This window comes from Peromyscus eremicus, chromosome 3, assembly GCF_949786415.1.
Source record: "Peromyscus eremicus chromosome 3, PerEre_H2_v1, whole genome shotgun sequence".
NCBI lineage: Eukaryota > Metazoa > Chordata > Mammalia > Rodentia > Cricetidae > Peromyscus > Peromyscus eremicus.
In genome coordinates this window covers 84188797-84204416 of record NC_081418.1, presented here as the reverse complement: position 1 = coordinate 84204416, position 15620 = coordinate 84188797, and the positions used below count along the sequence as shown (strand labels likewise).

Genomic DNA, 15620 nt, shown 5'->3' with positions numbered 1-15620 from the left:
AAAAGGATTCAGTCCCCAGCACCAAGGGACCTGGCATGCTCTTCTGGCCTTCTCAGGCACTGGGCACAAACCTGGCTTTCAATACATGGGCCTTTGGGGACAATAAGGAACCAAACTGTAGCAAATAGTGAGGACTCCCATCCTCCCTCAATACTCATTCATTAGTTCGTCACTTAGCTGATTTATTAATCAATTCAGTGTCCATTATTGATCATTTCCTTGGTGCTATGCCCTATGTTGGGCATCTCAAACATAAATATGAATGAGTTATAATTCCATCTTTGAGAAATTGATGGGTTCACATAGGCAGTAAATGGAAACTGAGGCTTAAATTCAAGTGTCTCCACTGCTTGACTTGGAGGTCTTTTCCTTTGTTACTTAAAAACTCAGCTAGACCTTTGAAGAAGTATGCTGTTATATTTTATCTTATAGTTTTAGATGTTTTATTTGTTATTTTTGGTTTCTGAACCACTCTGAGCCCAGACTAACTTGGAATTTACTATGTAGCTCAAGCTGGCTTCAAACATGTGGAAATCCTCCTGCCTCAGCCTCCTGAGTGCTAAGATTACAGTTGTGAATGACCCTGCCTGGCTTAGAATTTCTTTTAATTTTCTAATTCACTTTTATTAAGGAAAATTTTTCAGTTTTTTTTTTCCCTTCTGGTATTTCCAGAAACAGGAATCAAATCTTCCATTGTAGGTTAAGCCTCACTATTTAGGTTGTCCTGGAACTCCATATGTAGCCAGGCTGGCCTTGAACTTACAGAGATCCACCTGCCTCTGCCTCCCAAGTCCTGGTATTAAAGGTGTGTGCCTGGCTTCATCCATGAACACTTTAAACATCATCAGAGGGACAGGAATAGAAGTGGAAAAGCTTGGGAGAGTTTTCCTGAATTGTTTCTGTTTATTCAGTTTTCCTGAATTGTTTCTGTTTATTCGTTTTCCTTGGTGGTTCTGGAGATCAAACTCAGAGCATTGTGCACACTTGGTAGATGCTCTCCCAGTGAGCCACATTCAATGGTCCAAACAACAGGAAGAAGCAGGTGTTAACATAGAGTTGGAGTCATAGTTGGATGGGGGGGGGGGCAGTGTTTTGAAGGTAGAGCTAAGAGGATTACACAGCACACAGGCCCTGGCCTGGAGTATGCTCAGATGCCATTGGACTGCAACCTTCTCAGGGGAGACACATGATCAATGGCTCTACACTTCACCTGCTCATGAGAACAAGTCCTAGTGTGTTATTAGAAATCTACTCCAAGCCGGGCGGTGGTGGCGCACACCTTTAATCCCAGCACTCGGGAGGCAGAGCCAGACGGATCTCTGTGAGTTCGAGGCCAGCCTGGGCTACCAAGTGAGTTCCAGGAAAGGCGCAAAGCTACACAGAGAAACCCTGTCTCGAAAAACCAAAAGAAAAAAAAAAAAAAAAAAAGAAATCTACTCCAGTACCAATTAGTCATGTCTTACCAGTTTCTTTTTCTAGGCAGGTTGCATCCATTCTCCCGAGTGGTCTATGTAACTTGCCCAGCCTGATATTCTGTATGTCAGGCATTGTCTTGCCCATTTGAACCTCAATGGTGACAAAGCATATTTTTATTGCTCACAATTAATCAGTCTATATTTGAAAGGCTCTAGCAAGTGGTTCTCAACCTGTGGGTCATGACCCCTTGGGGGGTCAAATGACCTTTTCACAGGGGTCACCTAAGACCATCAGCAAACAGATATTTACATTATGATTCATAACAGTAGCAAGATTACAGTTATGAAGTAGCAATGGAAATAATTTTATGGTTAGGGGTCATTACAACATGAGGAACTGTATTTTTTTTTTTTTATTTGGTTTTTCGAGACAGGGTTTCTCTGTGTAGCTTTGCGCCTTTCCTGGGACTCACTTGGTAGCCCAGGCTGGCCTCCAACTCACAGAGATCCGCCTGGCTCTGCCTCCCGAGTGCTGGGATTAAAGGCGTGCGCCACCACCGCCCGGCTTATGAGGAACTGTATTAAAAGGTCGAAGCCCTAGGAAGGTTCAGAACCACTGCTCGAGGCTTTGAGCATTAAGTTAATGGAATCCAATTATATCATTTGAAACTCCTAAAAAGTTAGGGCGGGACCTTTTAGAACTAGTTCTCCCTGAAGAGATGAGGAGACAGAATCCCAGTTCTCTAGCCAAAATAGGAGCCTGAGATGATCAGTTCCTTTTTATTTCATAGGGATAACGATGTATATTGCCTGCTGACTTGGCATTTCTCAACCTTTGTTGGGATTTTGTTAAAATGCAGATTCACTAGATCTTGGGCAAAGCCCTGAATTCTGTATTCTCAATTATTCCAGATGTCCATGCAGCTGGGGTTCAAGCCAGTCTTTGAGGAAAGATGTCCTAACTCGTCCATAATACAACATGAGCTTCTCAGGGACCTACTACAAAGAGGCATGAGGGAAACAAAGAAACAGATCCCGTCTCCAAGGAGCAGTAAATGCACAAACCACAGTATCAGACAGTACAGTGACAGCTCTACCCTGGAAACCCAGAGGACATCGTTATTCAGTCAGGGGACCAAGGCAGGTTTTATGGATGTTACGGTTTGAATCTAAAATGTCCACTGTAAGCCAACGTCCCCAAGCTGGTGGTGCTGTTCAGGAAGATGGTAGAACCGTTAGGAGGTGGAGCTTTGAGAAAGGAAGTGAGTCACTGGGGGCGGGCCTTGAGATTTCATAGCCCAGCCCCCGTTTTCCTGTCCACTCTACTTCCTGACTGTGGAAACAATGTAACCAGCTACCTCTGGCTCCACTATGATGGTCGGTATCTCCTCAACCTGTGTGCTAAATAAAATCCACTCTCCCTTCAGTTGCTTCTGGTCAGACACTTGGTCACAACAACAAGGAATGTGACTAATACAACGAGTAAGAAGTTAGAGCCACACATGAAGAATGGACACACGATGGCCCTACGCTGACACCCACTCCTTACTGTCCTCAAGCTCTCCTTAAACCTAATGCCTGACCTTTCATTTTAAAACAGAACAAAGAAAAGGAAGAGAAAGAGGAGTGAGGGAGATATTTCTAATTTAAAGAGGTTTAAAAAAGGCCCCCCAAAGCGCATATGTAGACCTAAGTCATTGCCTTTTCTTCAAACTTAGTAGGCGGAGACAGGGCAGGGTAGGTCCTAGTCTGGAATGGGAAACTTGGTCTGCAGCCTAAAGGACTGACCACCATTTTCTACAAGGAGGTTAAAAAGTATGTGTATAAGAGTACCCAGGGGCATGCAGCTTGGTGGTTCACACTGGGGAGGCAGAGGTAAGATTATAAATTGGAAGCCACCCTGGGCTACATCAGCATTCAAGGCCAACCTGGACTACACAGCAAGACCCTTCCTTTAAAAATAACTAACTGGACCTGGCGGTGATGGCGCACACCTTTAATCCCAGCACTCGGGAGGCAGAGGCAGAAGGATCTCTGTGAGTTTGAGGCCAGCCTGGGCTACAGAGTGAGATCCAGGACAGGCACCAAAACTACACGAAGAAACCTTGTCTCGAAAAAACAAAAACAAAAATGACTAACTGGGATTGGAGAGATGACTCAGTGGTTAAGATCACTGCTTGCTCTTCTAGAAGACTGGAGTTCCATTCCCAGCACCCACCTAGCAGTTCACAACTGACTGTAATCTCAGACCCAGGGGATCCAAGGGCACCAGGCATGCACATGGTGCACAGACAGACATGCAGACAAAATGTCCATACACAGAATTTTTTTAATTAGAAAAAAACTCCAATTAACTAAATAGAATTAGGACAAAGGAGAATGCCTACGGTAAAATATAACTGAACTGTGACCAGTAGAAGAGAAAGAAGGGAGGTACTGGGGATGTTCATTCGTTTGGAAGAGTGTTCGTCTGGTGAGAACAAAGCCTTAGTAGTACTTGGGAGGTAAAGGCAAGGGGTTTGGAAGATCAAGGTCATCTTCTGCTACACAGTTTTAGGCCAGCCTAGGACACATGAAACACTGTCTTAAAACTAACTACACAACATAAAATTTATGAGAAAAATAAAAATGGAAATTATGCATGACTGCTGTAAGAGGAAGGAGGCAGCCACACAGAGCCTCTAGGCTGGACAGCTCCTAGTGCTGGCACCGGGAGGCTCTTGGGCCTTAAAATGCCAGGTGACTGAAAGGCCTTGGTGTGCAGTGCGGACAGGGATCGGCAGTGGCTGCTATGGAAGGACAGAGAGATGTTGGGAGGGTATTTTAACTCAGGAAATGGATGCTTCCACTCACGAATCTAGTAAAGATAGGACAGAATTGGTGATCAAACCAGGAGCAACTAATTCCACCTTCCCTGTGGGACCCACTGAAAGGACTGGACTCCTTCCCATGGCACGAGACCACTGTATGCTTTTCCTCCAGACAGTATTCTGGGCAACCTCATAGGGATCATAAGAGATAACAGGGTCTCGGTACCTATGCCCACGATTGAAGGGCTGTAACAAGATCCCTATCAAGACGTCTTCTGCCAAAAGGGGTATGGCTGAATGGTAAAACGTGTATAAAGTTCTAGGTTCAATCACTAGCACTGGAAAAAAAATTAAAAATAATAATATTTCTTTTAACACTCCCTTCCCCTCTGTATTCCTAGGGTAGTGCTTGGGTGAGAACTGAAAAACTCCAGAAGGAGAGTACTGTATGTACTGTGTGAGGTCAGATGAGATCATCGAGCTCAGAACACATACTAACTGTGTAAGTGTTCACCTTCCAATCCTTTGGGACATTCTCCAGCCCAGTAGTAAGAGGAAAATATTCTTCAGCTATCTAGTGACTGTGTGCGTGCGTGTGTGTGTGTGTGTGTGTGTGTGTGTGTGTGTGTATGTGTGTGTGTGTGATGCGGGCTCACTTGGCTTGCATCTGGGCCTATGCTGGTTAGTTTCTGTCAACTTGACACACACTAGAGACACCTGGGATAAGGAGCCTCGGGTGAGGAACTGCCTCTGTCAGACTGTCTACAGGCAAGTCTATGGGGGCATTTTCTTGATTCATGATTGACATGGGAGAGCCCAGCCTACTATGAGCAGTGCTGCCCCTGGGCAAGTGGTCCTGGATTACCTAAGAAAGTCTTTGGGCAAGCCAAAACAGAAAAGAAAATCAAGCCCGTAAGCAGCGCTTCTCCATGGCTTCGATTTCTGCCTCCAGGTTCCTGCCTTGAGTTCCTGCCCTGACTTCCCTCGGTGATGGACTGTTACCTGGAATGGTAAGATGAAATACACCCCGCCCTCACTGGGTTGCTTTGGTTCAGTGTTTTATTACAGCAACAGAAAGCAAACTAGAGCTGGGCGGTGGTGGCGCACGCCTTTAATCCCAGCACTTGGGAGGCAGAGGCAGGCGGATCTCTGTGAGTTCGAGGCCAGCCTGGTCTACAAGGTGAGCTCCAGGACAGCCAGAGCTACACAGAGAAACTAGGACAGCGCCATCTCCTCCTTCCTCTTGCTTGTCATAGCTCTTCTGTCATCCAACAGTACACTCTCTGAAGATGGCTCTTTTCAGAAAGGAGGGACTGACTCGGTCATAAGCACTAAGGCCCTCCGTTGCCAGCTAACCCGGGGGGATACACAGTAGAAGGTCCGGAGTGCCCCTTCCCAGCACGCAGGCAGGATTAGTAAACAAAGAGCTGGTATTTTCACTTCCTGGAGGATTCTCATGCCTATAAACACACGTGGCACTCTGGAGCCAGGTGGGAAAGGAAGTGGCCTTGATGTATGCTGATTCTTGGAGTTATTAGGATCTCTCAGGTGATGCTGGCCATCTCACCTCTCAAACTGGGAATAGGGGCCCCCGACTCTGGACTCCAGCGGTGGAAAAGATCAGTGTGGAGACTAGAATCCACATGCTCTCTCCTAAGGTACCATCTTTCCTCTCTCAATTCAACTGAACATCTACAGTTTTTACAGTGCCCCACACAACTGCAGCAGGAAATACATACTCAGGGAACATGAACCCTCTATTAGCTGGGTTATTTTTCTGCGTTCCAGATTTTAAGAGCATGCCTCCAGGAAAGGCAAGCTTCTGTCTGAGGATTCAGTCTCTTTCCATTTGTTTTGCAACAGTGGGGGGAACAGCTTGAGGACAGCCCACAGGCATTCCTTCCAGGCTCCTCTCCTCTCCATCCCTGACCCAGAGTGAATGCCGTCATGCTCCAAATCCTACCCCTGGGATCCAGCCAGACTTCAGCATCACTTTGGACTTTGCTAAAACTAATGTTTCTCACTTGTTTGAATTTATACGAGTTTCACCACATCTTACGCATGTGTGTGCCACATTAAGGTCAGAGGACAACCTGCAGGAGTCAGCTCTCTCCTTCGACCATGTGGGTCCCGGGGACCGAACTCAGGTCGTTAGGCTTAGCAGCAAGCACCCTTACCTGCTCAGCCATCCCACACCTCCCCCCTCCTTTTCTTTTTAAATTAGATTTTGTTTTGTGTGAGTGTACGGATTGCTCGTGTAATGGCTCATGTGTGGAGATGAGAGGATAACTTTGGGGACTCAGCTCTCTCCTTCCACCACTCCGTGGGGCCTGGGAATCACATTCAAGTGTCAGGCCAGCCCCTCTTACTCAGTAAGTAACTGAGTTACTGGCCCCTTGTTTTGTTTAGAGACAGGGTTTCCTGTGTCCTAGGCTAGTCTTAAACTTGATAAGGATAGCCTTAAACCCCTGACCCTCCTGTCTCCACCTTCTGAGTACTGGGATTAGTGGGACGCCATACCACTTTTATGAGATGCAGAGCTTAGTGTGTGCTAGGCAAGGACTCTTTAAAAAATGAGCTGTGTCCCAAGCCCCAGAAACTAACATTTAAAAAATATGCAGAATGGGCTGGAGAGATGGCTCAGAGGTTAAGAGCACTGACTGCTCTTCCAGAGGTCCTGAGTTCAATTCCCAGCAACCACATGGTGGCTCACAACCATCTGTAATGAGATCTGGTGCCCTCTTCTGGCCTGCAGGGATACATGCTGTATTCATAATAATAAATAAATAAATCTTTAAAAAAAATATGCAGAATGATTGTGGGTGTAGCCAGTGGTAGGGCTCTTGCCTAGTCCTTGCCTACCTTGCCTAACCCTTGACTAGTCTTTGCCTAACCCATGCCTAGTCCTTGCCTAGCCCTTGCCTAGTCTTTTCTTGCCTAGTCCTTGCCAAGCCCCTGTCTAGTCTTTGCCTAACCCATGCCTAGTCCTTGCCTAGCCCTTGCTTGCCTAGCCCTTACCTAGTTCTTGCCTAGTCCTTGCCCAGCCCCTGTCTAGTCTTTGCCTAGCCGTTGCCTAGCCCCAAGCTCTGTCAGAGACAATGAGTACTTGCTTCTTGGGATACTTCAAAAAGGCGCATTCCCCCAAGTCACAGAACAGCCTCTGTGCTCCCCCTATCAGTCTACTCCTGGACACTGTCTCCCAGTGTGACATTCATTCATGTCTAGGCCTTGAGAGACAAGAGCCGCTGATTGGTTCAGTTAGGAAAGTGCACAGAGAGTCCAAGTCCAGCCCGGGCACATGAGACCCTGTTTAAAAACAAGTGAAGAGGTGACTGGCAAATCCTAAATGAGCCCCATGCCCATGAAGATACCAAGCAGGTTCTACTAACAAGATCCACTTGCTACTACACGGATTCTCTTAATTTCCCCCTGGTTGAGCCCAGGGGGTCAGGAGGAAGTCAGGTGGCCAGAAAGAAGGTTCTCAACTTCGTGCACACTCATTGAGCTTAGCCCACCGGGCACAAGCCCGCCCTGATGCCCAGGTGCTGCATCCTCAGAGGACAGCCCTATCCAGATCCCTATCTTGTACCCAGGGCCTCTGGAGCCTCTGGGTTCCTTCAACAAATCAATGTTAGATGAGAGGCCTTAGATGCCAGGTACTTGATTTAAAGCAGGAGGAGGGGTGAGGGGTGGGAGGAGCCGTGCTGCGGGGGGGGGGGGGGCAGGGGCTACGGAGGGAAACAGGTCACAGCTGCTGCCTTCACAATACTCATGGCCAGTGGCAGAAGGGACATCAACAGCATCAGTTTGTCCCAGTAACTCTGGTTGGATGATGGGAACCATAAAGACAGGAAGACACTCCCTCTCCATCCTCAAACACAGCGATAGGTCTTCCTTAAATATTCTTTGATGTGGCTGACAAAACTTTGAAAAGGCTGCTCGCAGGAAGGAAATGGGACTTATGAACAAAATCATAGCACAAGCTCAGACCAGAGAGCTAAGGGAGCCTTAAAGAGATAGCCTCGGTACAACCGTCAGGGGTCCGTGACCATGCATGCATCCATCAGACTGAACATCCTGAATTCATTTTCTTCAGCTCGTCTTTTGACCTTGGGCAAGGCGCATACCCTCTGCAGTTCCATAGATGAGGGCAGAGGACTGGGTTGGTGGTTTTTATTAGCAATAAACCCATATATTGTCCAAATTTTGTTTTATCTAGAACCCCATTATATAAAATAAGGGGGAACTGTTCATATGGAATCAGGGTAGCAAAGCGCAAAGCCCTCTGGGAACCCAGTGGGAGAATTGCAGAGCTGGAGCCCCCTCCAGAGTGCTTACAGCCTCTTGCAGTGTGCCCTGAGGACAGGAGGGAATCACCATTGATGTAGTGTTCGCCATGGTGCCTGGGAATCCACAGGTCACATGTTACTGAAACCTCTGCAACAGCAACATGCAGTTAATTAGCTTAGGAATTGTGATCTGTTGTGATCAGGGCTATGAACTGGGATCTGCTGGCAAGAAGCAGAATTGGATTTGAACCATGGATTTTCTTGATTCCAAACACAATATCCCAGCTCCACCCCCAGCTCCACACCCTTTACCTATTGGGCTGAATCAATTATTTCCTTGCATCATACATATAAATATATGCATAAACATAGAAGAATAAGTTATATTCTTAAAGACTATAGCTCCCCTAAATTATCATGTGATTTCCTTCTGAGGCAAAGATGTAGCTGGTTTTCAGTTTATTTACACCAGCTAATTTTCTATAATGGGTATTGTTAAGGTGAACCAGGAATTGTTTATTTAAATCTATGTTAATCATTCGTGTTGAGTTTATGTCGTGAATTAGGGACAAGGTTGGAAGTACCCTTGACCTTTTCAAGTTGCTCCAAATCCCACCAATCTCGGGTGCAGAGGGTAGCTGTAGACCTGAGGGGCAAGTCTCATGGCCATTTACGTCATCGGAAGTCTCAGTTCTTCAGGGCGTGGTTGTTTCAGAAGGTAACATCACGATGTTGCAACCCCTCCCAACATTACACATCTTTTCTACACCCCCCCCACCTCAGTTGCCTCCTCTGTGGAGGAAGAACAGTTGTGTGATGCTGGTTGAGGACCTACAGAGAAGCCCACCAGGCAAGCAAGCTCCAATGCTCCACCCACCCACCGGAGGTCCTCCAGAGGTCACAAGCAAATTCAAAGATCACAGGACTTCAGGGAAGAAAATGTCACCGAAGACAAGACAAGCTTTAGTCGGGCATGAGGTGTGGCAAGGCGTGCCAGTGGCTTCTCTGTGTTATTGATGCCAGTCATGCCACAGAAATCGAGATATTTTACATGCCACCTGAGGGTACAGAGCAAACCTCCAGCAGCTGGCAACAGCTGTTGCAGAGACCTTTGGGGAGTAACTTGCTGGACTTTGGGAGGCAAGGGCAGAATGGTGGCTGGGAGACAATGGCTAGGACTTTAAAGAACGCTACTCTAGGCTGCCTTGAAAAATCAGTCAAGAAGCCAAGAAGAGAGATATGCCAAGACGTGGGATGTGGCGCTGCACTGTCAAAGGGAGTTAACAGCCCCTCTTTCTTAGACAAAGAAAATGCTGGGCACGTGTTCCTCGCCCAGACCTCCCCAGACCCATTTCAGTCCCAGGTCCCCTGAGCAGGTGGTAAATCAATCCTCCCGATCCAGGTAGGAAAGGTGGGAGGAAAGAAAACAAAACAAAGTCCCCATCACACATCCCCAAGGACTTCACACAGGCCTCACCCCAGATGACTCTGCTCTCCTGCACCGTTTGGGAGGTGTCACCACCACCGCCCTTGGTGGTGGTGGTGGGGTGGTGGGATGCTGTCTGTCACTTAGAAATTCCCTTTGCACACCCAGAGGTGCCTGCCCCTGTCTCTCAAACCCCTGCAAAGGACGGCAGACAAGAGGGACGAAGACATCTACTCCAAGATGCATACTAGTCTATATGCCACCTGCCTTTACCTCTGTCTATTTGAGAAACCTAAAAAGGAGTGTTTTCCCCAGTCCATTGCTACTGGCTACTCGTCTCCGCGATGACCCCTCCAGGCAGCGCCTGTCTTGTCTGTCTGTCCTTTTCACCTGACAAAGCGCGGCGGCCCGCGAGCCCAGGACATTTCTCCCAAAAGAGAGAGACGCGCGGAGCACCCACTCCTGGCCCCTGCAAATCCGCCCCACCCGTAATGGAACAAAGCAACAGAGGCAAGGCGAGACGCATCGCCCAGCACGGGCGACTCCACCAGCGTGCGGGGACCCACGCCCCGGTCCCCCTGCAAGGCGCCGCCCGAGCCTGCGGCCACCCGTGGACCAGTAGCGCCGCGTGTCCTACGCCTCCTCGCGCTCCCCGCGTCCCCAAGCAGCTACTGTACCTGCTAAATTTAGCGACCGCCGGGTATTAATAGCTCTAGCGACCCGGGGCTGGTGGCTCGCAGGGGCGCGCGGCCCTAAGGGGACCTGGGGACCCGCAGGGAAGGGAAGAAGGGACGCAAGAAAAGAGGCCACTTACACCACCAGCCTGGAGATGATCCACGACACCATGGCGGGCGGGCGGGCGCGGCCCGGGCTGCTGGGCTGCGGGCAGTGCTGCGCTCCCGACACGTCTGTCTGTCCGCGCACCGCCGCCGCCGCCAGACTGAGTGCGCCCGCCCGGCCCGGCCCCGCGCTCGCGCGTCGGCGCAGCCGCGGCACGTTCCGCCCGCTGCCCCAGCCCCCCGGGGCTCCGCGGGCCGCTGGCGATTGGGCGGCTAGCGGTGAGGGCACCCGCGCGACCCGCCCCTGCTCCGATCGTCCCAGCCCGAGGGCTGCAGCCAGGGCGGGTCCTCCTCCACCCGCTGTGGCGTGGAAACCTTGCCTTGCAGGGGCCCAGTGGGCTGGGCCTCGGAACCCCTGGAGAGGGCTGCCCCACCCTCAGTATTACGGTAGGGAAACTGAGGTCCGGTTCTGCACTTTGAAATCTTGCCTACACCTGTCTAGATGAGATTCTGTCATTCTTCACTTAGATCATGCCCTAGCCTCAGGAGAAACCTGACATCTTCAATTGGCACCCCATAAGTCATCATTACAGCATCTCAGCAAGCGTCTGCCTACTGACAGTTCTTGTGTCCCTACACGATCTGAACCCTGTCTGCAACCCGATCACCATTCACCCACCACTTGTCCCTTTAGTTCTTTTTACTGCGGATACCTTGGTGTCTCTCATTTACTTGTGTGTGTGTGTGTCTGTGTGTGTGTCTGTGTGTGTGTGTGTGCGCGCGCGTGTACGCATGCACCATCACACATGTGTGGGGGTCAAAGGACAACATACAGGTGTCAGTTCTGTGTGGGTCCCAGGAATCAAACCTGGGTCATCAGACATGTCAGCAAGCCCCTTAACCGGGGGAGCTGTCTCATAGACCCGCACCTGGGACTTTTCTGTGTACGTACATATACTTCTATCTTGGTTTGATATATCTTCAAGCCTCAGCTGATGGGCTATGAGAGCTGACCGTTACATACGTCACAGCCCAGCAACATTTGCAGAGCCATGTGGCGTCGTAGGCAAAATGGAAACTCTGTTCGGTATAAACACTTTAATGCATTTAAAAATGATTGCATCATATAGAATTTGTCTTGATAACTGAATTTTGTGATGTCCCTTTAAATGTTGCAGCCCAGCTGAGTGACTTGCTTTGCTTACCCTGAGGAGCACTTGCACCAACTTCATTCAATATCACAGGAAAGCCTTTGTCCTTTATCCTTTGGCTCCGCTGCCCCTTCCTCCAATAACTCAGGTCCCAGTCATCTGCTCTTTGCTGATACTCCGTTGTGTAAAATTCAGTGCCCAATCCGAGAAATTCCATAGCGACCTAGCTTGCAGCTTTCTCTGAAGGAACTCTGCCCAAGATGGCTTCCTGCAGAGGCCGGGTGACTTTGGACTTGAGCTGAAAGACACTGAAAATCTAGTGCTTTCAAATGTGGTGGAATGCGCATGGTGGCATGTACCTAATTCCAGTACTTGGGAGGTCGAAACAGGAGCCTGGGCTAATATCCTAAGACCAATCTCAGCTCCCTCCCTCCAAAACCCAGGCATGGTGGTTCACACTGTAACCTTAGAACTCAGGAGGTGGAGACAGAAAGATGAGTTCAGAGACATTCTTGGCTACTTAAGGAGTTCAAGACCAGCCTGGGTTACATGATGAGTCTCTCTCTCTCTCTCTCTCTCTCTCCCCCCCCCCACCCTCGTGTATGCACATACAGACAGAAAACACTTTGTGACAATGAAGGTGCTGTAAGAGAGCTGTCTTTTGTGATGAGGAGGCTTAAAGAACCCATAAAACATTTACAATATCAAGGGTTTTAATGTAGTGTTGAAGCTGAGGCTGGTCATTTCCCTATTGGGCAGCTGTGAACCTTACAGCCCCAAACCACTTCCCTTACAGAACCCTCACACTCCGGGCCACTATACACCTAGATATGAGACAACCAGAGATGCTCCTGCACTCCAGAACCCCCTGAAATTATTCAAACTGGGGAATTGTGAACCTGCCTTGCCCTTCAGGAAGATGTCTGCTATGGCCCCCTCTCACCTGTCCTGGGGCAATCCCAGCTGTTTTCTTTGAGTGGCCTACAGGACCTGTGCTCTCTCTAGGGATGAGAACAAATAGAATAAAACTGAATTCTTTCCCAGCTCTCTCTTCACTGTCTGGCCTCACCATAGTTTACTAGAGACAGTAAAAATGAAACAGGAAAAAACTTGGAAAACTTAGCAGGCAGTGAAAACCCTAAGGCCAAGCCAGGCATGGTGACTCACGCCTGGAGACCCAGAACTTGGGAGGTTGATGAAGGGGGAGGAGTTTGAGGCCTACCTAGACTACAAATGTGAGATTCTATGTCAAATAACAAAGCTCCAAAGGCAAACTTGGTATGGCAGTACACACCTGTAATAATAACAACAACAACAATAAAATGAATACAAATTTCAAAACACAAGAGCCATGCAACGTTCAGTCATGAAGTGCATGCCTTGCAAGCACAGGACTTGAGGTGGACCCCAGAACCCAGGTTACAAATAAAAAACTTGTAATTCAGAGAGGGAAGCAAGAACATGAATCCCTGGGGCTTACTGGTCAACCAGAGCCAGGACTACTTGGTGTGTTCTGGGCCAGTGAGAGGCCCTGTGCGCCAAAACAAAGTGGATGCTGCCTGAAGAATGATGCCTGAGGTTTAACTCTGGTGTACACACACACACACACACACACACACACACACACACACACACACACATACACCCCGTACATATTCCAAAGCCACAGCAAGACAATACTAAGCAAGGAGGGTCTTCTCTGCCTTCCCCACACTTCTCTTCATGTTTTTTCCACCACACTCACTAGTGAGATCAGACTGCCTATCAGCCATTTCGAGGGGTGGAGGACACGGACTATTATGGCTCCTCAGGGCCTTGGTAGCGCAGGCCTATAGTCCCAGCTGTTGAAGAGGTTGAGAAAGGAGGCTTGCAAGATCGAGGCCTGCCTGGGCTATAGAGAGAGTTCGAGGCCCACCTGGTCTACTTACTGAGACCCTGTCTCAAAAAGTAAAATGACAACAACAACAAAAAAGGAGACCCTGTGATAGCTCAGTAGCAGGTTTGCCTGTGATAGCTCAGTAGCAGGTTTGCCTGTGATAGCTCAGTAGCGGGTTTGCCTTGTCTGTGCAAAGCCTGGAGTTCAATCCTCAGCACTGGGGAAAAAATTAAAATTTTCAAAAATAGTAGTTTGCAGAGGTCTCCTGGGTAGGGAAACAGCAGAGTGCTGCCCCTGTGGGGTCTCCTTCCTGGGCATGCCCAGTGGGTAAGCTTTACAGGTAAATGGGAAACTCAGGTTTGATTACTGTGCTCAACTGGACATTTTCATCACTGAAACAAAACACTTAGGTCTGGAAGAAAGGGCTAGAAAATGAGTGAGACCATCCCATTTTCTCCAACGGTCAGGAAGACTTGGTCCTTAGAGCAAGGCTGAGAGGTGGGCAGGAGGGGAGAGAAGCAGGGGCGGGAAAAAAGTTGTTTTTTTGTTGCATTCTATTTCCCTGAGCAAAAATGTTGCACATCCTGAATCTCTCCATCCTGGACGCCTCCAGTTTGTCCTTGGCCGTAGCCCTGAAAACACCGAGACCAGGGAGGAGTTCCGCCTTCTAGACAATGTGTCTCTTGAGAGACAATGCAGCTCTTGAGCCGCTATCAGCTGGCTCTCTCAGAATCCCTTTTCTCAAGACCAGAACGGCTGTGCAGTGACTTCTGCTTCCGTTCCAAACCCTTCTATCTTCTGACAGAGCCTGCTGCTCTGTATTCCAGAGTGATTCTCTCACAGCCTAACCTTAGAAATTGCAATTTCTCTTATGTGTTTATTACCTCGATGAGTTTGTGGGTGATCACCAGACATAAGCTGGGCCAAAAACTTCTCCCTAGCAGGTTTTTTTTTTTTTTTGTATTGAAAACAGAGAGAAGAGACTTCTACATTTGCCTGTGAACTAAAGTTCCCAGAATAAAACTCCATGTGTATGTTAAAGAACCTACAAGGCTGGCTGACTTAATAGAACTTTGTGATTGTAGGAAGTTGGAATGTTCCAGATCCATAGATAAATTATCTAATATTATTTTTATGTATCTTAGTATCCATTCCTTGCTGTGATGGCCGTTCTTGGTTGTCAACTTGGTCACATCTGGAATTAACTAAAACCCAATTAACTAAAAACTAAACGACTGGGCACACTTGTAAGGGGATTTTTTTCTTAATTAAATCATCTGGAGGTGGGAAGATACATCTTTAATTTGGGACACATCTTTGGCTGGCAGCCTACATAAAGGACATGGAAGAAGGAAGCACTCTCTCTTTGCCTACTTGGTCTCTCCTCGCTAGCAAGTCCATTCCTTCACTGGCATTAGAGCCTACTTTTTCAGGATTACAGCATATATTGAAGACCAGCTGAGACATCCAGCCATGTGGACTGAACAACTACTGGATTCTTGGGTCTTTTGTTGGTAGACAACCATTGTTGAATTTTCTAGATCATAGCCTATAAGCCATTCTAGTAAATTCCCTTTATATATATTTATATATTCATTATATGAGGTCTGGTCCTCCAGAGCACTGGTTCTCAACCTGTGGGTCAGGACCCCTCTGGGCAGTTGAATGACCCTTACACAGGGGTCAAATATCTGCATATCAGATATTTATATTACAATTCATAACAGTAGCAAGATTACAGTTATGAAGTAGCAATGAGAATAATTTTATCGTTGGGGATCACCACAACGTGAGGAACTATCTTAAAGGGTTGGTCACAGCATTAGGAAAGTTGAGAACCACTGCTCTAGAGAACCCTGACCAAAACATTTGCC

At 48.1% G+C, this 15620-nt stretch overlaps 1 protein-coding gene and 1 long non-coding RNA gene across 4 annotated transcripts in view; one reads left to right on the top strand and one right to left on the bottom strand.

The window, feature by feature from the left end:
- Positions 1-10795, bottom strand: part of Reep1 (receptor accessory protein 1) — a 102381-nt gene extending 91586 nt beyond the window's left edge. For all 3 annotated transcript variants that reach the window (XM_059257953.1, XM_059257951.1, XM_059257952.1), the window contains exon 1: positions 10755-10795. In XM_059257953.1, the coding sequence (XP_059113936.1) occupies positions 10755-10786 (32 nt within the window). In that variant the 5' untranslated portion in view covers positions 10787-10795. The remainder of the gene's footprint in view (positions 1-10754) is intronic.
- Positions 2702-10773, top strand: LOC131907046 (uncharacterized). Its single transcript, XR_009378277.1, has 4 exons — positions 2702-2792; positions 4627-4727; positions 5178-5235; positions 9298-10773. It is a non-coding gene; the product is annotated as an uncharacterized LOC131907046 (long non-coding RNA).
- Positions 10796-15620: the final 4825 nt, after the last annotated feature.